General features: G+C 42.5%; 2 protein-coding genes across 2 annotated transcripts in view; both read right to left on the reverse strand.

Moving 5' to 3' along the window:
• Positions 1 to 25737, reverse strand: part of LOC121435517 (heat shock transcription factor 2 binding protein) — a 78468-nt gene that overhangs the window by 50451 nt on the left and 2280 nt on the right. The window contains exons 3-5 of the mRNA XM_041634910.1: positions 17620 to 17723; positions 6213 to 6362; positions 3424 to 3556 (exon numbers count right to left, since the gene is read on the reverse strand). Of these exons, the coding sequence (XP_041490844.1) occupies positions 3424 to 3556; positions 6213 to 6362; positions 17620 to 17723 (387 nt within the window). The remainder of the gene's footprint in view (positions 1 to 3423; positions 3557 to 6212; positions 6363 to 17619; positions 17724 to 25737) is intronic.
• On the reverse strand, positions 4800 to 6342 carry LOC121435518 (60S ribosomal protein L36-like). Its single transcript, XM_041634911.1, has one exon. It carries the CDS (start codon positions 5723 to 5725, stop codon positions 5456 to 5458), a length of 270 nt encoding a protein of 89 aa, XP_041490845.1. The 5' UTR covers positions 5726 to 6342; the 3' UTR covers positions 4800 to 5455.

The raw sequence follows: 25737 nt of genomic DNA on the forward strand, positions 1-25737 counted from the left end.
GCTATGACCTGCCACAGACCAGCAGATGACAGGATGTAAGTCCATCAGAGCAGGTAGGGTCCCCCATGCAGATGAAGAAACCCTGTCTAAAGGAGCTAACCTGGGAAGTGAACCATCTTGTGTTAAAATCCAGACTTTCAATGTTCCACCTAACCTGTCATTAGAAATTGTGGTGGTTTAAATAAGAATGATACCCATAAGCTCATATGTTTGAATGCTTAATCACTAGAGAATGGGACTAGTTGAAAAGATTAGAAGAATTGGGAGGTATGGCCTTGGCGGAAGTGTAAAACACTGGGGTGGGCTTGGGCTTTAGGGTTTCAAAAGTCCATCCAATCCCAGTATCTTCTCTGTCTGCAGATGTAGCTCTCAAGTACTTCTCCAGCACCATGCCTGCTGCCATGCTCCCACCATGATAAGAGACTAAACCTCTGCAACTGTAAGAAAGTACCTAACTAAATGCTTTCTTTTATAAGAGTTTCTGTGGTCATGGTGTTTCTTCACAGCAAAAGAACAATGACTGAACAAGTAAGAAATTTCATATCAGTTTTTACTTAGAATATGGTAAACTAGAAATAAGAGCTGCTCCATTCTTCCCCAGGGAGGAGAAGACAAGGAAAATTCTACAAAATCACAGCTTTTCTTAAATACATCAGAGAGCTAAGGCTGGCTGGGAAACACCTAATGAAAGAAGCCAGACTTCCAGGCAGAGATATGGGACAAACATGTTCAACCTGGAGCATATGCTCAAAGTCACAACAAACCAGATCAAATGTTTAACAGGCCACCAGGACAGCTGCTGCATGAGGCTGACTATGGAAGAAGGACAGGGCTCCACTCCCTACCTGGGTGTTATACTGCACATGGGTTTATTGAAATTCTCAGAACTTCTAAGAGATAAAAAGGAACTGGGAGAGTGTGTAAAATTGGAAGATCAGCTTGACAAGCAAGAAGAGATGTAGACCGCTAGCCCATGGTCTCCACAGTGCTGCTGTACCCACTGAATGGCTCCAGGAGCTGAAAAGCACAAACTTCTGTGGCACAAACCCACTTTAGCAATGCACCACCAGAGTTGAAAACCTTTTTCAGGCAAGCCTATAAGTCTTCTTTTCACATGTACATGACTGTGATTTTAGCCAAGTGAGCCTGAATGCTGGGCAACAGGATGCTCTACCCTCTAGTGACTGTCTGCCTCTTGGCTCACCAGCCAGAAATTCATGCAGTTTAAATTCTCAACCAGCAAAATGACAAAATACATGGATAGTAGACTTTTAAGGTTACTTTTAGAACTAATCAAATGTACAAATGCCTTCTTTTAAATATAGCCTTTAAGGCCTGACACAGGAGGCTGAGACAGGAAGACTGAGAATATAGTTGCTATGATGAATGGGCAGAGAGCTGCCCTGCTTCAAAGTGCCAGTCACGCCAGAGTAATGAACTTTCAGCATCCACCCAACAAGAAACACCACTGGAGGCTGGAGAGATGGCACAGAAATTGAGAGCACTGGCTGTTCTTCTTGAAGAGCTGGGTTTAATTTCAAGCACCCACATGATAGCTCATTCCAGTTCTAGAGGATCCAACAGTCCCTTCAGGCTTCCACAGGTACCAGGCATACATGGCAGTGCATAGGCATATATACAGGCAAAAAAAAAAACCTATGCTAAAGGATAAAATAAAAATAAATCTTAGAAAATAAATAAAATAAGTACCACTAACTTTTAAGGGATTTTTTTTAAATGCCAGCCAGGTATAGTAGTGTACCTATAATCTCTGGACTCAAGAAGTCGAAGCAGCAGGATTACTTCAAGTTTGAGCACAGTTTGTCTCAAATTTAAAGGAGTAGGAGAAGCAGAGGTAGTCTACACAGGCCTTTCGTCATACTGATCTCAGTAAGAAGGTAACAACACAGGGCTGGAAAGATGACTCGGTACAAAGTACTTGCCAAACAAGCATGAGGACTGGAATTCAGACGCTCAGCACCCATGTAAATTCTGGGTAGGCATGGCAGCTTCCTGTAATCTCAGCACTCGGGATGCAGAGACAAGAGGTCGCTGGTACAAGCTGGCAAGCTAAACTAGCCAGAATCACTAAGCTCCAGGTTCAACAAAACCTGCCATAATCAATAAGGTGGGGAGTAACCAAAGAAGATACCCACCATCAACTCAGGCTACATATATACACACACGCGCTTTTGCACACGTACCTACACCAACGTGTGAGCACACATCATCATCATCATCATAATGCAAGGGGAAAGGGCACTTTTTTCTCATATTAACAGCAAAAATCAATCTAAGAGTACACAGGATACAACAGAGATGAAAGGTCACAATTTAAGTACTTTATTTTATTTTTGTGTGTGTGTGTGATTTTTGAGACAGGGTTTCTCTGTAGCTTTTTGGTTCCTGTCCTCGAACTAGCGCTTCTAGACCAGGCTGGCCTCGAACTCACAGAGATCTGCTTGCCTCTGCCTCCCGAGTGCTGGGATTAAAAGCGTGCACCACCACCGCCCGGCAATTTAAGCACTTTGTCAACCTCATGAAAGTAGAGTTTCCACACCCACTGGATCATCTCACCTACTGTACTAGGAATCTCTAGTACAGTACTAGTCTATCTCTCACAAAAATTTTGAAGGTTTGGAATGTTACTGTTATTTTTTTATTTCGTTTTTTGAGACAGTCTTGCTATACAGCCCAGGTTGACCTCAAACTCTTAATCCTCCTGCCTTAGGGCCTCCTAAATGATGAAATTGCAGGCTTGTGCCACCATGCCAGCTCCTTTATAGTTTTGCTATGAAATTCTTTTGTAGCATTTCTTCAGTGAGAGGTTCCATTTATTAGCTTCCAGGAAAAACTCACTGAAAACACAAAGTTTTTAGAATCCTTTAAGTGGAATTTAGTTTAAGTTTAGCTCACAGCTTTTGCTTTAGCCAGACATGAATAAAACAGCAAGGATTCCAAATGACAAGCATCTAAATGTACAATTTGTGGCTTTTATTCTTTTACTTCTGTGATGTATAAAAATAAATACCAGCCAGGTGTGGTGGTGCACGCCTTTAATCCCAGCACTTGAGAGGTAGAGCCAGGTGGATCTCTGAGTTTGAGGCCAGCCTGGTCTACAGAGTGAATTCTTGGACAGTCAGGGCTACACAGAGAAACCCTGTCATGAAAAAACAAAAATAAATAAATAAAAATAAATAGCAATCAAATCAATCTGTGTTTCCTTTAGATCAGTTAGTTCTAATAAGTGTGGGTGACCACAAGTCCTTGGGGCGCTTTTCCATACTAGAGACACCAACACCTAGATCAACTTACTGAGATAGACTCCAGGGTGAACATGGTGCTCCAGACACTGACACACACAAATCCCTAACTATAATTAACAACCGTGATATATGGCACTATGTCTGAAAAGTTACCTACTTGTTACAATTCCAGCCAGTGCAAATACAAACTGACTCTCATCAGAATCAACCTCCCTGACGTCCCCATCCAATGACTTTACGAAACTCTCCATTGTCTGACCAGTGATGTTGAAAAACTTCAATGCTTTGTCCTGAAAGTTTAAAAATAAAAGAATACAAGTGTCAGATCTTTCCACATAAGCCAATGTAATATCACAAATGTGCAAACCATACAGAAGAAAGACTAGCTGCAATTACAGAAGCAATTATAAAAAAACCTGTGCTCAAAGTTCCCAGGGAGGGAAGCAGTCAATGCTGGGACTCATACCAGACCACAGTAGAAAGAATAAGTGACTTCTGAGTGTTCAGCCCTAAATGGGACATCTGTGTCCACCACCACCACCAAGGTTCAGGGAACATCACAGAAGACCGGGTGGAAGAATGTCAGAGCTGGAGGGAAAAAGGAATGCTTTGAAATGCTGTCTTCTGAACATTCATGAACTCAAAACTGCTGTGGTTACCTGATGTGGGATTCCCCTCTGTATGCTGCAAATACCATTGGTTAATAAGGAAACTACCTTGGCCTGTTGGTAGGGAAAACTAAACCAAATGCTGGGAGAAAGAAGGGTGGAGTCAGAGTGAAGCCATGTAGCCCCACCGGAGACAGATGGACAGAACTTTATCCGGTAAGCCACAGCCACATGGTGATACACAGATTAATAGAGATGGGTTAAATTAAGATATAAGAGTTAGCCAATAAGAAGCTAGAGCTAATGGTCCATGTAGTTATTTGAATAATACAGTTTCTATGTCTATTTTGGGGCTGAGCGGCTGGGAACCAACAAGTGGCTTCCTCCAACAAATTGGAGCCAACGTGACCAACTAAAATCCACAAGACCTGGACAAATCAAGCCAGTCCCCATGCTAGCATGGATGGGACATGGGCTTATGAGGCATTATGCCTCACTATGCCTCACTGAGGAGTTACTAACGATTGATGGCTGCTGGAGGAGTCACTGTTCTTCAGGGCCATGGACACTGGTAGGTTCATGCTCTAGTGGGTAGCTACATCCATGCATGCACAGCAGCACTAACTAGACTTAGTGAAGTATAAAAAGGAAGTGGAAATAAGAAATAGAAGGGAGATTTGAGTTATCTATGACTGAGATATACTTTACTTGTATGTGTGTGTGCATATGTGTATAAATTTGTCAAGAACCATTTAGAACCAAGGCACATTTTAGAATGTGAAAACAAAAAACAAAACCTGAGAAAACGGTATAAGGGAACGTCTTGGGTGAGAGAATGTTCTATGACTGACTGTAGGGATGGTTTCCCAACTCTAGAAATTTTCTAAGAAACCAGTAAGAACTATGTAAGCCCAGGGGATAAATAACAACATAGAAATCATCTTTATTTTTAAGACAAAATCTCGTACAGCCCAGGAAATTACGCTTTATTAAAGTTCAACAAATTGTTAAGGACACTTAAGTCTCCCTCAAGCCAAACACTGCGTCCTCTAAGCAGTAACTAATGTAGCTCTGGCTTTTAGCCAAACATCCCCCCTCTCAACTTCCATTCCTTCTCCCAGAGTCAAACCCTACCTGCTGGTGGTGGTTTCTTTTCTTAGCTGTCAACTGCACCCTGACACCACACCTGTCTCAATCATACAGCTCTCAGTGGCTCCTTCTTCCCCATCTGCCCTGCCGAGAGCCACACACCTCACTCAAAAACACTTGAAGACTCTACAGCCCTCCTGCCTATGGATGGGGGGTGATGGTGGGAGAACGGGACCAGCAACTGCTTACCTCCAATCACAAAATGGCATTCCACCTATACCTTATCTCCCAAGCTGCAGTGCATGACCCTCCACTCAGTCAAGGGACCTTCAGTCCTAACACAAGCCAGATTTCCCACCTATATCTTTGATTTGACTAATTCTGTCTTTTTTTTTTTTTTTTTTTTTTTGCGCCACAGCAACGTTTATTGAGAACGGGGAGGGGATCAGTCCTTCTTGGCCGCCGCCTTCCTCATGGTGGCCAGCACGTTGCTCAGCTCCTCCGCTTCCTCTTGGCGCCTAGGCGCGTGCCCACCGGCTTCTTGATGAACTTGAGCGAGCGCTTGTCCTTGGACACCTTGAGCAGCTCCATGGCGCGCCGCTCGTAGGGCGCGAAGCCGCACACCTTCAGGATCATGTCCCGCACGAACTTGGTGTGTTTTGTGAGGCGCCCGTGCCACCGGCTGTGCCTCTGCTGGCTTACGTTCTTCGTCACTTTGTGGCCCTTGTTGAGGCCCAAGGCCATGGGGTAGCGCAGGGCCATGGCTGCTCCTCTCCGATGGCGGCCGCCACCTAATTCTGTCTTCTTGAACTCTTCTTACAATTTACTGCCATTTCTACCTATTCTTAGGTCCATTTCAAATTCCTTTCCTTATGAAGTTCCCTAACATACATACATATGTGTGTGTGTATACTAGACACAAATATATGCCAAATTCTTAAATTATCTATTATCCATGAGGTAAAACACATATGGGCACGTTTAATGTTGTTAAATTTCTTATATATAAATATTAAAATAGTTAATATATCGAAAATTCCCCTTGCGTGTCAGGACAGAAGGACGGTACTTCATTTTACACATCCTCAGAGCATCAGGTGACACAATGAACACGGCAGGTGTCTGGCAACCACCTGATGAATGAACTAAAGCAAATTTACATCATGGCAGGACTTAGCAATCAATGTCACAGCAGATGTGCTGTCTCTTTCAGGTCACAAGACACATTCAACAGTGCCAGACAACTTACTCCTCCCAGAATGGCTTTGACGACTTCCTCACTGCTAGAGACTCCCCAGAGGAGGGTACAGGTAACTGCTCCCATTTGTGTGCAGTACTCTGCCTGCTGGAGGAGCTGCTGTTTCGCCTCATTCAGCTGTTGTCGAAGAGCCAACTTCTCCTAAATTCACAACAAAGTAGAACAAGATGACAGACAGCTAGCATTCAATCTCAATAATCTCTATTACATGCTCTTTCACAATGATACTTATTAGAGAGAAAGCATTCAGAATTCTAGAAAACAGCTTCAAGTAGAATATAGCTCTTTCTGAGCCACAATTCACATCTAAACAGTAAAGTTCAAAGCTCAGAGAAGAACACATGGCTTCTTTTCAGCTTATGGATAATTGTGAAGAGCAAAATTCATTCATTCAAGTAAAAAGAAAACTAGCGGTGGCATCTGTGCCAAACGACCACACCCAGAGCAGCAACACCAGACTCAGAAGCAAAGCAGCAACCTAGCGTGCAGCCTAGACTGCACAGCACTTCTCATCAGGGAGGCTGCCATGGCCAACATTCAGTCCACTGACAAACACAACACTGAGTTTAAGAAAAGAACTGTACAAAGTCTCCTAGGCCAGCGGGTCTCAACCCCTTTTGGGTGGAATGACACTTTCACAGGGGTCACCCAAGACCATTAGAAAACACAGATATTTACATTATTATTTTTAATAGTGTTATGTGAACTTTTACTTTTTTGGCTTTTTTTTGAGGGGGGGCACCATCCAACTCCTAAATAAATCACAAGTGGAGGCTTATTCTTAGTTATAAATGTCCGACCTTAGCTTAGCTTGTTTCTTGCTTTTATTAACTTATATCATCCCAACTACCTTTTGCCTCTGGGCTTTTATCTTTCTCTATTTCTGTATACCTTTCTTTCCTTCTTCTTACTCAGTGACTAGCTGGTGGCTGGGTCCTGATGTCATCCTCTCCTTGTTCTCTTGTTCCTCCTTCTTTCCCAGACTTCTATTTATTCTTTCTGCCTGCAGCTTTGCCTATCCTTGCTCCTGGCTCACTATTGATTATTCATCTCTTTATTAGGATCATCAGGTGTTTTAGACAGGCACAGTAACACAGCTTCACAGAATTAAACAAATGCAGTGTAAACAAAAGTCACACATCTGAAAATAATATTCCCCAACATAAAAGTAGCAAAATTATAGTTATGAAGTAGAAATGAAAATAATTTTATAGTTTGGGGTCACCACAACATGAGGAACTGTATTAAAGAGCTACAGCATTAGGAAAAGTGAGAACCAGTGCTGTAGGCAGACTATGAAGAAGCCCTCGTGACTGTCATCAAAGATGCTGGAAAATATGAAAAGCATGTGTGGCTGTGAAATGACACCAGAATCAAACACCAGCCCTAACACCAGGCAGAAAAGCTGTGAAGGTGGGTACTCCAGATATGCTCAGGCCCAAATTCAGGAATAACAAGGCCGTGCAGGCCAGGGAAGGTTTCCTGCCCTCCCTACAGCAGCTCCTAAGAACACCTAAAGCTAGGCTAGTCTCTGGCAGGACCATTAAGGGAAAAAGGGAACCATTCTCCTGATTACCCTCACATTAATACAGCCTAAGGAGTTCTCTTCTCGTCCTCCCCAGTGACCATGTTTCTCTGGTACTAAAACTCCCTTCAAGGAGACAGCATTTCCTGAGAGACAAACTGGGATGGGGGTACCGCTCAGTTGTAGAGCACTTGCCTACCATACAGGAGGCCCTGGGTTCCACCCCCAGCACCACTGAGAGCAATAAACTGAAAAATACAAAAACCTAGGCAAATTCATTTCTATAAAGCATGAGTAGAAAAACAATTTAAATTATGCTGATGGCTAAGGTGGTTTTTTTAAATTATTAAAGAAGTCAATATTCAATAATGAAAAGAAAAGGGCTTTTTGCCTGGGTTTCCAAGAGAATGAGAGGTGGGTGGGAAATTCCCAGCACCTACACTATGGCTAACAATGCCTGTGCTCCAGTCCCAGCACTCTCTTCTGACCTCCATGAGTACCAGGCTCGCCTGTGGTACATATAAATACATGCAGGCAAAATATCCACACATATATAATAAAAATAAATAATTCTAAAAATCAAAATATAAACTATATGCTTTTCATGTCTGACTTAATGATACTACAGTCTGGATTCCTAGACTGCCCTTCACACCTATGTAACTGAACTGACAAAGTAATGGGTATGTTTATATGAATCATTCCACTCTGTTCTCATTTCTTCCTCCATCACATCCACCATCAATACCAGAGAAAAACAAATATACCATGCTTGCTTCTTCTCAGCTAGCTTTCTAAACTCTTACACAGTTCTAAATCCAGACCATGAAATGGTACCATCTCCATTCAGGGTAGGTCTTTCCAACCCAGCTAAATTAAGGCAACCAGGACAACTCTCCAAAGACCTGAACAGATCTTGACAAGTGCCACTCTCTTCCCAGGAGATTCTAGGTGGCAACATTACAACGGCATACTTGCAAACTGTCATGCCTTTTAAACTTACTGAAAACATACTGGCAAAGAAGAGGCCTTCCCTTGTCTCAGACTCCAACACGTTTATATTAAATGTCTTCCAAAACCCCTCTCTCCAGAGCTCTGGAGCAGGGAGAAGGAAAAACAGCAAGTAGTTGTGTTCTTGAGAACAAAGAAGGTGAACCCTTTCCAACAGAGGTTATTATTGTTGATCCCATAGTATAACATGCCTGCAGTGGGAACTAAATGGAGAGCCTTCCAACCAGTAGCTCCAGCTACCTGCTTTTTCCCCAGTCCATTTCTGCTAAGTGTTGCCAGACTCCACTGGACGACAGTACCTTTGTTTACTCTCAATCAGGCTACACCAGTCACATTTGATGATGTTATCTGTTACTTACTCTTTGCTCTTTTACTTTTGCTTGCTACATACTTAATAAACTCATTTATCTGAAACTGCAGGTACAGGAACTTCTAAAACATGTCAAAACAAAACCCTGATCCATTTTTTAAAAAGCAGTAAGGTAAATTTTCAAACTCCAACCAGGCATGGTAGTACACACATGTAATCCCAGCACTCAGGAGCCAAAGGGTTCAAAGCCAGACTGAACTACATAGAAATAGTCTATCAAGGGGAGTTGGGGGAGGGAAGCCATAGGCTAAAAAAAAAACTGTATCATATATTTATTTATATTTATAAAAGGTCTGCCATACATACCTTACCGGTTCCAGATCCACTGAGCCACTCAAACTCAGTACTATATCTTGCCCACACGGCAAGCACTTTACCAAATAAGCCATCTCCCCAGCCTAGTAATAATTTAAATAGCATTTACAATGAATTAGATAGCAAAAATAATCTGATAAGTTAAGGCCTGTAAGTGTAGGCTGTATGCAAATACTACACTTTCTCTTGGAAGGATCCTGAACACCCTAAGACTACCCACAAGGGGTTCTGGAGCTGATTCCCCTCAGATACTGAGGGACAACTGTACCTGAAAGAAGACAACTACTCCAATCAAACAGGGAAGAAGTGTTTAGGTTCTATGGATGCTACAAGGGGAGAAAAGGCATCATTAGTCTTATTCAGCTGTGACCCCTACAAGCTAGACCCACTGGTGCAATAGTAGCACAAATGCTATGGGGGTAACTTTCTGATTGGATTAACTTCACTCCACAAGATGAAATTTTTTCCCGGTACTGAGTGAAACTCATACCTGGCTAAGTCCTAGGCCTTAAGGAAGAATAGTATTACTATTCTGTTGAATGGACATAGTAATAAATTTCCCCTAAGTTCTTTTCTTTATACCTAAGCATTAGTATATCTCTCAACCTGCATTAACAAACTTCTTTTTGGAGAATATGGCAATTGAGACTTACAATTGATCAACATGCAGAATACTAGAGTGCTCAACCCTAAATAGGATATCCATATTACACACACATACACAGGGAGGGAGGGAGGGAGGGCGAGCACTCAAGGACCACTGTGGAAGAGGGAACTTGAAGAAGTAGAGTTTGTAGAAAACAGCTTCTGCTGGACATGACAGTGCAGCTGCACACGTGAACTCATGGTAGCTGGGGCTACAAGCACAGGGCTTGCGCAAGGTCAAGTCAGACAAGATTCCAACATGGATGATGAGGAACTCATAAAATCCCACCCCTAACTGAAGAGCTCTTAGCAGCTGATGGCTGCTGAAGGAAAGAGAATCACTTTTCTCCAGGGATATGCTGCATGAGAGACTACTCTTTGTAGATGGAGACTGCTCTTTTATTTCCCGGCCACCCAGACCCGAATAATCAAACAAAAACTATGTTAATTACAACACTGGTTGGCCCATTAGCTCAGGCTTCTTACTAACTGACTCTTACATCCTTAATCTGTGTATCAGCACAAGGCTGGGGCTTACTGGTAAGGGTTCAGCATCTGTCTCCTTTGGCAGCTACATGGTGTCTCCTTGACTCTGCCTACTCTCTCCCTATATCTTTGCTTAGTTTTCCCACCTAGTTCTTTCTGCCCTGCCATATGCTGAAGCAGCTTTATTAACCAAAGGTAATAAAACATATTCATAGCATACAGAAGGGAATCCCACAGCAGCTCATGCTCCTATAAATAGTCTCATACCCATGCACAGCCAGACAACATTAAATGAACTCAATGGGTATTAAGAGAAGGAGGGGCCTGTGAGAGTAAAAGAGCATGTGCAAGCTCAAGAGTGCACATGAAGCTAGGAGTGAAGTGGTGCAAACATGACAGGAGAAGAACTGGAGGGGAAAGATAGATATGCATGGAGAAATAGTACATAAAATGCTATTTAAGTTTTTTAAACAAATATCAAAGAACCCTTCTAAAATCTTTCTATAGTTCATTTCAGATTTTAGCTGGATTATACTACCAGCTAATTTTTTCTTTAAGAGGTTTCTTGAAGGGCTGGAGAGGTGGTTCATCAGTTAAAAGCATGCACTGCTCTTGCAGAGGATTCAGGTTCCATTCCACATCAGGTAGCTGATAATCACCTATACTTCAAGTTCCAGGAAATCTGACACCCTTTTCTGGTCTTCAAGGGGCACCAGTACACACATCGTGCACATTAACTCATACAGGCACACACCATACACATGAATCTAAAAATAAACTTTTAAAAGTGTTTTGAAGCACTATTACTGTTTGCAACTTTCTTTATAGCGTGCTAAAAACAAGAAACACCTAACAAAGTAAAAAAATATATAAAAAATAAAATATTAGCAGAAAACTGGCAGTCTCTATCATGGCTGGTTTGCTAAAGGGAAAAGCATGGAGCCGAATATGCTAGTGAATGCCTTTCATTCCAGTGCTTGGGAGGCTGAGACAGGAAGATCAAAAGTTCAATGCCAGCCTAAGCTATATAGAGTTGAGGGCAGCTCTCCATATCAAGACCCCATCTCAAAAAAATTTATAAATAAATAAATAAAGAGGAGCTATAGTAAATTAATAGAATAATTATCATTGTCCTAGTACTCTGACCTTAATGGAAATGAGGGAATATTTTAGCTTTGACTATTTTTCTATTTCTACTCAAGTTTCCTGTTGAACAGTGATAAGCAAGATGGCTATAATAAGGCCACTTGTCTCTAGCAGCTGTCTTTTCTGTGGCACTGTCTGTGGTCCGTGCCCAGGCCTGTACAGATCATGAGGCAGGACTGAAAGCTTATTTTAAGAGCTGAGGAACCAGGAAAGAATCCAGCAACTAGAAGACTGAATTAGATTACTGCCAGTAAGTACTTCAGTACGGGTAGAAAATATTACAAAAAGACAGAAATGACTGAATCCAGAATGTAAGAAAAGTGTGGAACCAAAGACCTGAGTGTGCTGTGGAAGCAGCAATTCCTAGGGGATAGGGAGTCCTGCACAGGAACTTTGCTAAAGCTACAATGAAGCAGTGCACTCTTCTTCAATGCAGCAACTTAGTTAGATCAAGGGAAGAGAAGAGTTGGGATTGGATGGCTCTTGGGGTACAGAGGCTGCCTGGGGGAAGGGCCTTGGCAATGGTAAAAGGTCTCAGCACTGTGATATAGGCACAGCTATTGGGAATACAAAACACCTGGGAAGGACTTAGCTGCTGTATTTTTGGGAGAGTTGTTTTTAAAATAGGTCTTATGTAGCCTGGACAGATCTCACACTATTAACAGAGGATGATCTTGAACTTCTGACCTTCCTGTGTCCAACTTCTAGGTGCAAGATGTATACCACCATGCCCAGTCTATGCAATACCAGAGATCAAACCCAAGTATTGGAGGAGGCCGCTTGTTGGTTCCCAGCTGCTAAGCCCCAAAATAATCATACAGAAACTATATTATTTAAATCACTACTTGGTCCATCAGCTCTAGCTTCTTACTGACTAATTAACTCTTATATATTAATTTACCCCATTTCTAATAATCTCTGTATCACCACGAGGCTGTGATTTATCAGGTAAAGTTCCAGAGTCTGTGTTTGGCGGGGCTACATGGCTTCTCTATGACTCCGCCCTTCTTTTTCCCAACATTCAGTTTAGTTTTCCCTGCCTACCTAAGTTCTGCCCTATTGACAGGCCAAGGCAGTCTCTTTATTCACCAATGTTATTCACAGCATACAGAGGGGAATCCCACATCACCCAAGGCCTCATTCATGCTAGGAACTCCCATCCCACTTTAGTTTGATAAGCCTGTTCACAATGTGTCTTCTCCACAACCCTTTTCAATAGTGACCTGGTATGTTATTAACCTTCCATCACTGGCAAATGCCTGACAGAACAAGGTAAAAGGATAAAAGATTTCTAAGCTGGGTGGTGGTGGTGCAGGCCTTTAATTCCAGCACTCAGGAGGCAGAGGCAGGCGGATCTCTATGAGGCCAGCCTGGTCTACAAAGTGAGTTCCAAGACAGCCAGAGATACAGAGGAAACCCTGTCTCGAGAAAACAAACAAACAAACAAAAGACAAAAGATTTCTTTTCCATTAGGGTTTCAGGTTTCAGTCCATAGTCAATCCATCCCATGGCTGTAGTCCTGCAGACAGGACAGTAGAGCAGAGTAGGGTTGCTTACCTCAAGGATACCAGCAAGCATTAAGAGAGAAAAATTCTGTGCTTACTCCTCCTTGTCTTTTCATTCCATCTGGGTTCTCAGACTACTGAATGACATAACAACATTCAGAGCAGCTGCTCCCCATCGCCTCTAGCAATACCTTCACAAGTGCATCAGGAATGTACCTTACAAACGTCCTCAGTATTTCTCAGTCCAAGAACCTAGATTAACTGTCACAAGTCCACCCTCTGTCAACTTGACACCCAAATACATGTGCCCCCCGTTAAGCCACATCTCCTAAAACCATACCTAATCTCCAAAGGAAGTGACAAGGCCATACATATTTCATAAAACCATCCTATGTATACCCCTAAATACGTTAGTTTATTTCCCCAAATTGCTGACAGCTCCAGCACTGATCAACAGACAAGTACAAAGTTTCCTAAGACTCAAGGCAAACTCTCACCTGTGAGTCCCTGTAAGGCCAAAAAGAAAAGTTTTACACAAGGCAGAGTAAAGACTTCTATTCCAAAGACAGCACATGGAAAGGTTGGAGGATACCAAAGTAAGATGGGAATCAGCATGGCAATTGTAACCTCCTGTAGCTCCATGGCTGGCATCCCAGACATGTAGTACCATGATCTGGGTGCCAAAATGCTGGGGCAGTCCAGCCCCTACAGTATGCCACACTGCGGTCACATGACTCTTACAGGCTGATCCTGCTCACTGACTAGAGCTTTCCTTGGCCAGTCTCCATTCCTAGCATCTTCAGCTTCTTAAGGTGTCTATTCCATCACAGCTCTCCCAGGGCTACATCCAAGTACTCTTACCACTGTCATACATCATCTGGCCTCCCCAACACTCCTTTGAAATCTGAGTAGAAGCCTCTATGACCTGCCTTGCAAAAACAACATCAGACTGAGGACAGAAAGGTCTGCCAGTAGCTTAAACTATAACCAGTTCCCAGTGTAGACAAAAATCTACTTAATGTTCTCTAGTCTAGTTCCCATTTCAACATCCCTGAGCACAGTATTTACTCTCTGTGTGTCTATAGTCATTCTGGTCTTCTGAGCCCTTCCAACAGAATCACCCATAAGTATGTTAAGCTGTGCTAGCCTATGAGTACATGGATAACTGAGCAAGGCTGGAGGAATTCAGGTACACCATGACTATATTACAGCTTGGTAGATCAGTTCTTGCCTAACATGCACAAGGGCCAAGGTTTGATCTCTAATCTCTAGCACAAAATAAACAAACAAACTTGGGGGAAAATGCCATAGGACATCTTGCAAAAGGGTACCTCTGCAGGTCAATCTTTTAATTCATCTTTTCAGTGACCTTAAACTTTTATACTTTTTTTTTTTGAGACAAGATCTCTCTACATAGCTCCAACTATGCTGGAACTCACTCTGTAGACCAGGCTGGCCTCAAACTCACAGAGATCAGCCTGTCTCTGCCTCTCAAGTGCTGGGATTAACACCAGGTTATATACTTGATTGTAGGATGGGTGGGTTTTCCCTAATCACTGAGGTGCCCTCAAGACACCTTATCTACTGACCCGGTACATACAATGGTGCTAATCTCTAATGATTATCCACTTATTAGTCCCAACTTTAAATGTGACTTTTTTTAGACAGTTTTTTTTCTTTAAATACTCATTGTTAATCTGGCTAAAAGGGTTTTTTATACAGCAAGACCCCTATGAAAGACCAAATTCATTTTCTAAGAGATTGGAAAGACTGTAAAAAACCACAGGGCCACAAAATCCACTGTCAAACTGTGTCTTCTAATTATGACAGAGAAGCTATACCATTGAAATGTCTACAATATGGCTACTTAAACAAGATCTGAACAATTCCAGCACCAGCTGACATACTAGTATGAATGAGGGAAGTTCACAAGGCCAACTCATAAAGGAACTACAAGCAATTTACAACTGCTGAGAGAGCAAGAATTAGTCTTCCCCAGGGAGCGGCCCCTAACTGACTATCCAATACAAGTGGTCAGTCCTAGAATCATATAATACAAGCAAAACTAAACAGACTCAGTACATTTTGCATTTATGTTTCTCTCTCCTCTCTCTCTCTCTCTCTCTCTCTCTCTCTCTGTGTATAACAATAATAATTAAAGAAAAACAGGACATGAATTTGAGAAGAAGCAGGAGCTAAGGGACATGAGAAAAGTTAAAAAAGAGGAGAAAAAGAAATTATATTTTAATTAAAAACAAAATTCTTTCAGACTACTCAATCTTTGAACTCAGCTCCCACAAAGTCTTAGAGCACAGACACAAGATAGACAAGTTCTTTGCCATAATAGATCATGAATGGAACAGCGCTCTAATCCCCATAGAACCCTTGATCCCATCTGCGATCTCATGAGCAGTCTCCACTCTGCATTCCTAGTCTTCTGAGCTCCCACCCACCACAGTCCTCATTAAACTCTACACACAGTATTGTCCAGTTTTCCAAATTCTTCCTATAAACTAGTTCCAAAGGCTTACAAACCACACGGCCAAAGGTTTCATCACAGCAATGGCCCTGCTCCAGCACCAACTCTCTGTGTAAAGCCCAGTATTTCTATTGCTATGACAAATACCTGAGAGAAAAAAAAATCAAAAGGAGGAAAACTCCTTTTGACTCACAATTTCACAGACTTCAGTCCATGGTCACCTGGCTCATTGTTTGTGGCTATCTTAGATCTCACTATGTAGAACAGGCTGGCCTTAAACTCACAGAGATCTGCCTGCTCCTGCCTTCCAAGGGCTGAGATTAAAGTGTTTTAAATGTCTATCAGCTCCTTGTTGCCTACAGGTCAACTTTTAGGCCATAAAATGTTAAGTCTGAAACTGACCAGACTGCCTTGCAATTTATCACCTGGTTTTAATAGATTATGGCAAAACTAAAACTTCAACTTTGTGTTGTTCAGTATAATAATCCAGCCTTACAATTAAAGTCTTTCCTACCACGTTCTGGTTGCTCAGTATTAAATACAAGCCAACTCTCCCAGTTTTCAAAAACAGCCACAGATATTCAGAATTCCTTAACACACATTAGCACACAGACAATATGACATTGGACCAGCTATTCAACCTCTTGAACAATAGTAATACCTGCTGATAGGCCTGGAAAAGGAGAAGTACGTGGGACTCAAACAGCTGTGTGCCTGCTAGCAGACAGCAAATATCCAAAACATACTAGCTGTCATTGATCAGCACTATTATTGCTTTATTATCTTAAAATACAAAGATATGGAAGCCCAAAATTTTACAAGTGACAGAACAGAACTAGTTTTATGGGCGATGAAATAATGTATGCTATCCAACTGTAAAACTATCTCAAAATATTATAGGGACTAGAGAGGTGGCTTGGCAGTTAAAAGCACTTGTTGCTCTTGCAGACGACATGGATTCAGGTTCAGCATCCACAAGACAGTTTACAGTGGTCTGTAACTCTAGTTCCAGGGGATCTGGCACCCTCTTCCAGCCTCCAGGGAAATCTGTCCCACACATGCTACACAGATATACATGCAGGCAAAACACTTGTACATATAAAATAAAATAATCTGTGAGAAAAATATAGTCTCTTCCAATAATAAAATAAAATATAATTAGTTTTTCCTAAGTAGCAATAAATCATATCCAAACTAATTAGAAATACTTCAACTTAATATCTATCTCCAATTATAAATTATCATATACACAATTTTCTCCAAGATTCTTACTATGTTATAAGCATATGCATTAAAGCAGACCTTTTGGTTTGGTTTGTTTAAGACAGAGTCTCCCTATGTAGCCCTAGCTGCCCTGGAACAAACTCTGTAGACCAGGCAGGCCTCAAACACAGAGATACACCTGCCTCTGCCTCCCAAGTGCTGAGATTAAAGGCCTGAGGCATCATGTCCAGCTGAAGCAGACTTTTAAATACAAAATTTAAAGGAAATCAGGGAGATGCTCAATGGGTAAAGGCACTTGCTGCCAAGCCAGAACCCACATGGAGAGAAGAGAACCAACTCCCACAAGTTGCCCTCTGACCTCTATACAGATTGAAGCATATACAAGCCTGAATACATACACATAAACAAGCCCACGCAGATGTTCTCTCATGCATACACACACTCTAAATGTACAAAAAATGCTTCATTAAAAGGAAGTGAATAATCTATATGTTAAATGCTTATAAACTCGATTAACAGTTCACCTACCTACCTACCTACTAACCTACTTAAAAAACATATATTCGGAACTACAACTTCCTGAGGGTGAAGAGAGAAAATGTGAGACTAGTTGCTTCTTATGAGCAAAAGGTAGCAAACCAACAGTACCTTCTGGACCGAGCCCCCTGCAGGAGCCTCACATAAGTGCCTACCTTCTTCTCCCTTCTGCTGTCTGTCTGTACAGTTTCTAGCTGGGCTTTGAAGTGTTCATAGTCCAATCTCAGCTGTTCTAATTCTTGTTCTCGCCTTTCCAGGTCTAGAAGAGACAGAAAAATACTCAAGACATGTCAAATCACAGTCAACATTCCTAAAGCCCTGTTTCTAAGCTCTCTTCCATTTTCAAGCCATACCAGAAATCACTTTTTATTTTGGGGAGCGGGGAGAATAGATGCTGGGGACTGAACCCTGCGCCCATATACACTAAGCACACTATGGTACTGAACTGCTTTCAATCCTGAAAGAAATTCTGCTGCTACCTTACTTTGTGATTTAAGACCTCATTTACTGCCAGACATGTACTCAAGGCTTCAAGAAAATGAGTTATTTAAAGGACTGAAGGCAGAGCTGAGAAGCCCGACTATCTCATGGCAGAAACGTGTATCTGTGCCATAAAAAGCAGAAGGCATCTCAGGAGTAGCTGGTGCCAGCAGGAGCTGACTCACAAAGCAATCCCACCAACTGGCAGGCTGACTCAATGGGAACAACTGCAGTAGTAGTCAATGGAGGTGGGAAGCCACAGAGAACAAGACAAGAAAACGCTACAGTGAGGGGGCAGCGACTACGTAACACTTCCTCTCCACCATAATCATTTAGCTTATGAGTCAAACTGGCCAACAAAAAAACCCATAAAATACCCACATCAATAAATCAATGAAAAATATCAAATTTAAATACTGCAGAAATACTGATGCTTAAAAAATTGAACACTTAATTTGGGTTTTTAAGAGTTTGGTTTCAAGGCTGAGAAGTTAAACTTTTTTTTTTTTTTTTTTGCCAACATGTACCAAGATCTGAGAACAAGTACTAAGAGTTAATGGCTAACTAAAGCCTAATGTGCATTAGGATTCCAGGACCTAGTGAATAAAGTTTGTGGTTCTGTGGGTGTGTCTGGGCCTCAGAACTTACATCTCTTTTCTTTAAAGTTAATTTTTTCTATTAATAATTTCATGAATGTATGTAATATATTTTGCTCATTTCCACTCCCATTATCCATTCTCGTGCCCATTCCACTCCTAATGATGGCCTTATAGTCAAGAAGTCTCTACCTGCTCTCATGTCTTTGTTGCTGCTGTTTTGATTGGGTGTTTTTGTCTGTGATCTTCTGAGTTTAAACGGTACTGCATGAACATGGAACATGGGCAACTCACCAGTGACTACACCACTAAGAAAATTACTCCCCTTCCCCTGTAGCCAGGAACTGCCATTAGGGGTAAAGAGAATTTACATTTTGTTTTGTTTTGTTTGTTTTTGTTTTATTTTTGAGAGACAGGGTTTCTCTGTGTAACAGCCCTAGCTGTCCTGGAACTGGTTGTTGTAGACCAGGTTGGCCTTGAACTCACAGAGATCCATCAGCCTCTACTTCCCCACTCACCCCAAGTGCTGGAATTTCTTTTTTTAAGATTTGCATATAAGAGGCTGGAGAAATGGCTCAGAGGTTAAGAGCACTGGTTGTTCTTCCAGAGGTCCTGAGTTCAATTCCCAGGGACCACATGGTGGCCCATAGTCATCTGTAATGAGATCTGGTGCCCTCTTCTGGCCCACGGGGATATGTGCAGTCAGAACATTATATACATAATAAATAGATAAATCTATAAAAAAATTATATGTGGGAACTGGAAAGATGGCTCAATGGTTAAGAACACTAGCTGCTCTTGCAGACTTTTTTCCAAGCACCCACATGACAGTTTACAACTGCCTGGATCTCTGACTCCCACTTCTGGACGCCTAAGCACCAAGCATGAATGTGGTACACATACATACATTCACGTCTCACATATTCACATAAAAGGTAAATAAATCTTTTCTTAAACTGTGTGCTTTGCCTGCACTGTGTGTGTATGTATGTATGTATCTGTACCATGTGCATGTCTGAGGCCAATGGAGGACAGAAGAGGGTGTCAGATCCCCTGGAACCTGAGTTACAAACAGTTGTGGGCTACCAGGCATCTAGTCCTCTGCAAAAGCAGCAAGTATTCTCAACCACTGAACCATCTCTACAGCCCAAAGAAGTTACATTTTTAACAAGGTTCCTGGTGAGACTATGGAAATCGCACTTTAAAACCAACTACTTCAAGTCAACAGTCTTAGCTCTCATCACCAGCAACAGGAAAGGAACACAGTGGGTCAGAAAGCTTAGCTACAGCAATGACAGAGTATGAATGGAGGGAAATGGGACTGGGTAAGGGAGCACACCTCTAAGAACATATGGAAGACCACACATTCTCCACCATCAAGGATGCTCAATGAAGTGCAGGCAAAGGAAGGGGGAGAGCTTTGTGTTCCTGAGGTCAGAGAAGGCAAGGGAACACTTACACAAAAAAATCCAGGGATTGCCTAGAGCTGCTTGGCATCCCAACTGTTCTGGAGAAAGGAATAAGGAGAGTGTCTACATTTCCTTGAGACCTTGTCCAAGAAGGAAGACTAGACCCAAAGGTCAAAGACAAGTTGGAGATTGTGAAACTGGGCTGGCAAGCTCCCACTCATATTTCCTAGAAGCATGCAAGCTGCACTGGGCTATTTATTCTCTCCATGTCAGAGCTTTCTTCTCTGACTTTTCAGATATGTCATACTACATGAACTCTACTTTGTCCAATAATCAAGACCATCCAAGAAACCAGTGAGCCAGCTTTATGCCTTAAAAATAACATTACTAAACATGTAACCATGCTGAATGTTACTTACACATATGTACATTATATGACTATGTACATTCATGTAACTATAAAATACATACCTATGACTATGAAAAACATAACTAGACAGAAACTAAATAATAAATTATCAATAGTTTATATTTTTCTCTTTGCAGCTAATTCTTAAAGTCTGCTTCTATTATTGAACTATGCTACTTGAACACACCCGAAAGAAAGAGGGTAATTAAATCTCTACAAATCTTGTCACGTAAAAATATATAGGAATTAATTTTAACCACTCAATGCTTTCACTATGGTAAAGTCTTCTCTGTGTAGTTTTATGTGAACTTTCTACAGGCTTAACAAGGCCTTTGTGACAATATGGAACCCCAGAAAATTCTAAGCCCTTGCTCACAAGACTATGGCACACCAGGGGTATCAGTTATGTCAGGCCGCCGCCTTGTGGCCAGATGAGAGCATTGCTGGCAACCTACCTCAACGGCATGCAATTGTCAGGCCCCAAGTGCCTGTACTACCAGGACCTAACTTCAACCATTTTGGTAACTAACAGGAGAATGACTGTTCGGAGAGAGGGAGGAGAGTTGTCAGTGAAAAGCAGGGTTTCCGGAGCATAGATAAAAGAGTTAAAATTACCCTGAGATCCCGGCATGTTTATAACAAGTTGTCAGTTGCTTTCCACTCATGTGAACAGCTGTCTGAAAACAAAAATACTTTAAATAACATCACCTTTTTCCTTCCTTCACTCTGGCATGTTCAGAAAAAAAGTGGGTGCAACACTGACATGCTCCATCTTTACTTTGAGCTGAGATTTGGGTGGTATACTCACTTCCTAGCATATGGAATAAAGTATGAGTTGGGTAGCTTAGAACAGCCGAAATGTATATCTCCCAAGGTTGAGGACTTCCAAGCCAAAAGTCCAGGTGTTGACAGGCCCAAGCTCCCTGTGAAACCTCGGCATTAATTGTTCCTTGCCTCTTTCTGCCCAGCATTCCCTGATGAGGGACGCAGTCTTCCCTTTCTAGCCTCCCTATATTTTCACACAGACCTCACTCCACAACTGTGTTCAAAATTCTCCTGACAAGAATGTCATATTGGATAAGGCCCAACAGGCCTCATTTTACCTCTGTGAAAACCTTTCTTCAAAGTCCCAGGCTAAGGACCTGGGGAAACGCCTGACAGATACTTCTGCAACTTGCCAGGGTCCCATCAATTGTCAGTGCTTTGTAGGCATTCCCACTCACATGGTTTTCCAAAGCAAACGACCATCCCCAGAATGACTAATTCTGCTTCCTACAAGGTTCCCAGAAATAAGCGGTTACAGTGGCTCAAGGACTCTCAAACTAAAGACTCATTTCTGGGTCACTCCCAACCAAAGGGCAGCTGTTAAATATCTCAGGTTCACAGAAGAATACAGTGGTCCACAGAAGGTCCACCATGTAACTCACCTGCTGAACACCACTTTAGTCAATCCACAGCTAAAGAGAGGGCCGACTGCACAAGCATGACCTACATTTTCCAACATGCTAAACTGAAATCCATTCGCCTACAAGGCCATGTAGGCGATCGCTGTACAATCTCTCTTTAATAAACTACTTCTAGGATGCCTTTAACTGTCTTCTAAGTCTACTCCTTCATAAGCAGCCTTTGACTTGCCCCACCCTATCCCCCTTGGAAGTCTGGTGGCTTTCTGTGGTTATGTGGCACCTGTGACATACTTCCCCTTACACTGTCATTGTTTATGTTTCTTTTTCATTATCCTTGTTCCCTAGGATTACAACCATCTTATGTACTTGTGGATTCCTTCAAGTAACCAGTAGAGAGCCCTCACAAACCGAGAGCCCAAGCTCACAAGCTGTTCTAGTAGTATTTAAAAACCCCAATCATCTGTCCCATTTCGAATCAATAGACTCTTGGATGTAAGGGCAATGTGGCTTTGGCATTTTGTCCCACTCTTCATAAGGGTTGTCTGTCTCATTAGGCAGGAATCTCCTTCCTCAACAGTCCGTGTGCATCCCTTCCTAAACCGAACATCCAGTTGAAGAGGACAACCTTACCTGATTAAGAAGGACCATTCTTCTGTCAAGGACATATAAGTAGCTCCCCTGCTAGAACTGCCAAACAAGCTCCCTATCCTCCTAAGGCTCTGCTCCTTGACGCTGGTTCTGCCCAGGACCCAGGTGTCAGCAGGCAACCCTTTACAGTACTACCCAAAGACAACTGAGGGCACCTGACAGAAAACTACAGACTATTGTAGTCATGGACTCTGACCTATTGTCTGGATGGTCTGACATGGTTACTGAAAGCCCCACAGTGTTCTCGTTCCCTAGCTCACTCTCAGTTGCGATCTCAACATGATAAACAGCAGCGCAGGACTTTCTATACAAGAATGTTCCTCCAATGCTCAATACTCAAGAGTGCTGATAATGTTTTCATGGGAGTATTTTATATTTATGCGCTTTCCAATTTGGCAAACCCCAAGTCAAGGCTATTCCAAGTTCACTTTGTGATGGCGCCTTAGTCACAACTGAAGCTGCTGGGCTGAGAATCCGCCAGAATGCTCTCTCCATTACACCAGGAGCTCAAGGAGTTTCAAGATTCCTACAATGCAGGTACCAAACAAGCCCTTTAGAAGGATTAAGTCATCTCAAATTTGCCACATGCTAGGACAGCAGGTCTCAACCTGTGGGTTGCTACCCCTTTGGGGGTTGAACAATCCTTTCACGGGGATCACCTAAAACCATCAGAAAACATAGATATTGGGCTGGAGAGATGGCTCAGTGGTTAAGAGCATTGCCTGTTCTTCCAAAGGTCCTGAGTTCAATTCCCGGCAACCACATGGTGGCTAATAACCATCTGTAATGAGGTCTGGTGCCCTCTTCTGGGCTGTAGACATACACGCAGACAGAATATTGTATACATAATAAATAAATATAAAAAAAGAAAACAGATATTTACATTATGACTCACAGCAGTAGCAAAATTACAGTTATGAAGTGGCACTGAAAATAACTTTATGGTTGGGGATTATCACAACATGAGGAACTGTATTAAAGGGTCGCAGCATTAGGGAGGTTGAGAAGTACTGTCCTAAGAGACTTTTAGGGGTGGGTAGCATAGTCCTAGGGATCTTACTCTGAACCCTGTATGTAACCAGGCAAGTGCTCTACTGTCCTTAGATGTCCTTAGTGTGGCCTTATAGTCCCAGGACACATAATGAAGTGCTGGTCACCATGGAGGACACAGATGTCCTGCCCTCCTCATTCCCATCACTCCTGATCCTAACTCAGAAGGCTGTGCCTTCACTTCATCACCAGAGCCCATCCTGTTTTCTCATGCTCTTCCTATCCCATCCACACAGAGTACAATGGAACCTGGGACTTGCCTCAAGGAACACTCTCAGTTGGTCCCTCCACCCAACCAACCTTTCAAACTCATACTCTAATTCAAACCATTCCCCCTGAAAGCATCACATGATCAGCATCTTGGTATCGGTCCATTTAGAAGCTCCAAGTGCCTCTCACCTCAGCTACACTCCCGCCCATCCTCTATAAACACCCCATATTTACCATCTTTACTTGTGCTATACTCGAGTCTTTCAAAGGCAGGAAAACCAGCTGCTAAGTCACAACTGATTCTTATTCCCATTTGTGACTTTCACATATCTTTTTTTTCCTTCTAAAGAAAAGAATCTGTGCTTTGGGAGAGAGAGAAAGTTGATTCAGAGGTTAAGAGCACTAGCTGCTCTTTCAAAGGATCTGGGTTCAATTCCCAACACCCTTATGGCAATTCACAACTGTCTGTAACTGCAGTAACATCCTCTTCTAAGTTCCTCAAGCATGGCACATACGATATACACACATGCATGCAGGCAAAAAACTCACATACATAAATTCATTATTTTATTTATTTATTTATTTATTTATTTGGGTTTTTTCAAGACAGGGTTTCTCTGTAGCTTTGGTGCCTGTCCTAGAACTAGCTCTTGTAGACCAGGCTGGCCTCGAACTCAGAGATCCTCCTGCCTCTCCCTCCCAAGTGCTGGAATTAAAGGTGTGCGCCGCCACCACCCGGCCATGATTTTTTTAAAAAAGAAACTGTCTTTTCTTCAGTGTTGATTCTTCAAAGATGCTTAGGCAAGACACTGATCAGTAGCTTTTCAAACCACTACTTACCTACCCAGCTCTCAAAGGCAACTATCCCGATAGCTCAGAACCAGGTTTCCCATACTATTTGATACTAATCTCATCAACTCAGGCACTCAGGAAGGCAGGTGGATCTCTGTGAGTGAAAGGCCAGCCTGAACTACATAAAGAATCCCAGGCTGGTGAGGGCTACCCCAAGTGAAACCCTGTCTCAAAAAAAGAAATAAGGAAGGAAGGGAGGGAGGAAGGGAGGGAGGAAGGGAGGGAGGGAGAAGAGTGGGAGGGAGGGAGGAAAGGAGGGAGGGAGGGAAGGAGGGAAAAAGAGAATTTGAGAGAGAAAACTAGGTAAAGGGTGCTCTAGAAGGCCGTCTCTTCAACCACACCTCAGTCAGAAAAGCGAAGGTAGTCAGGGTAAGCCTAAATTGAAATTTTATAGTGACCTCCCAGGAGGAAAAGCACAGGGGCCATGCCTAACATAGAGCTCATGTCTGGGCATTCAGAGCACATAGCCACTCTGGATGAGGCTTAACCAGCAATACAACGGCTTCACAGCTATTGTAAGATCTGTTTAGGTCCCAGGGTAGCAGCAGTTTGCTAGTTGGTCTTTATCCTAAGGACAAAGAGCAGCTATTTAATAAACTCAGACAAAAATGACCCAGACTGGGAATAGCAGACACTGCCTAGAGAAGGCAAAGTACAAGGATCCCACGTGAGCAGGAGAGATGGAGACAGCCTAATATTGTCACAGCACATCTCCCAAGAAGAACGTACAGAACTCGCTGCAGAAAGGGAGAACCCCAAGGGTCTGATCTAGGGCTATTCTCTGAGAAGACCAAGGCAGGCCAATGAGAAAAAACACAAGGGAAACATATGTCAAGTAGAGATTGCTAAGTGAAAATATGGCCTGCCATTTGTCAGGCAGGAACAGCGGGCACAGACAGAGCCAGCTGCCAAGTAAACAGAAAACAGTGTCTCCCCCATTAACTGCAAAGTGTCACAGTGCTCCTTTCTTGGAGTGACTGCTCACTTCTTATTCATCAAATTTATATTGAAAACTCCCTTCAGAAAGAAAAAACCATGACCTGCCCTGAAGAGTTCCAGTGACACAGAAACAGCCTAACTCCCCACTAGCCTCAGAGGTGTGGGTAAGGTATGTATAAACAGTGTTTTCCATTTATTTGAACTTCAATGTTTACAGGCAAACAAGACCTGGGTCCACTTCACATTCAAACTCTAGTTGGCTCTTTACACACAG

This window comes from Microtus oregoni, unplaced genomic scaffold (assembly GCF_018167655.1).
Source record: "Microtus oregoni isolate MIOR12 unplaced genomic scaffold, Mior012 000046F_ref0000063, whole genome shotgun sequence".
NCBI classification, from domain to species: Eukaryota; Metazoa; Chordata; class Mammalia; order Rodentia; family Cricetidae; genus Microtus; species Microtus oregoni.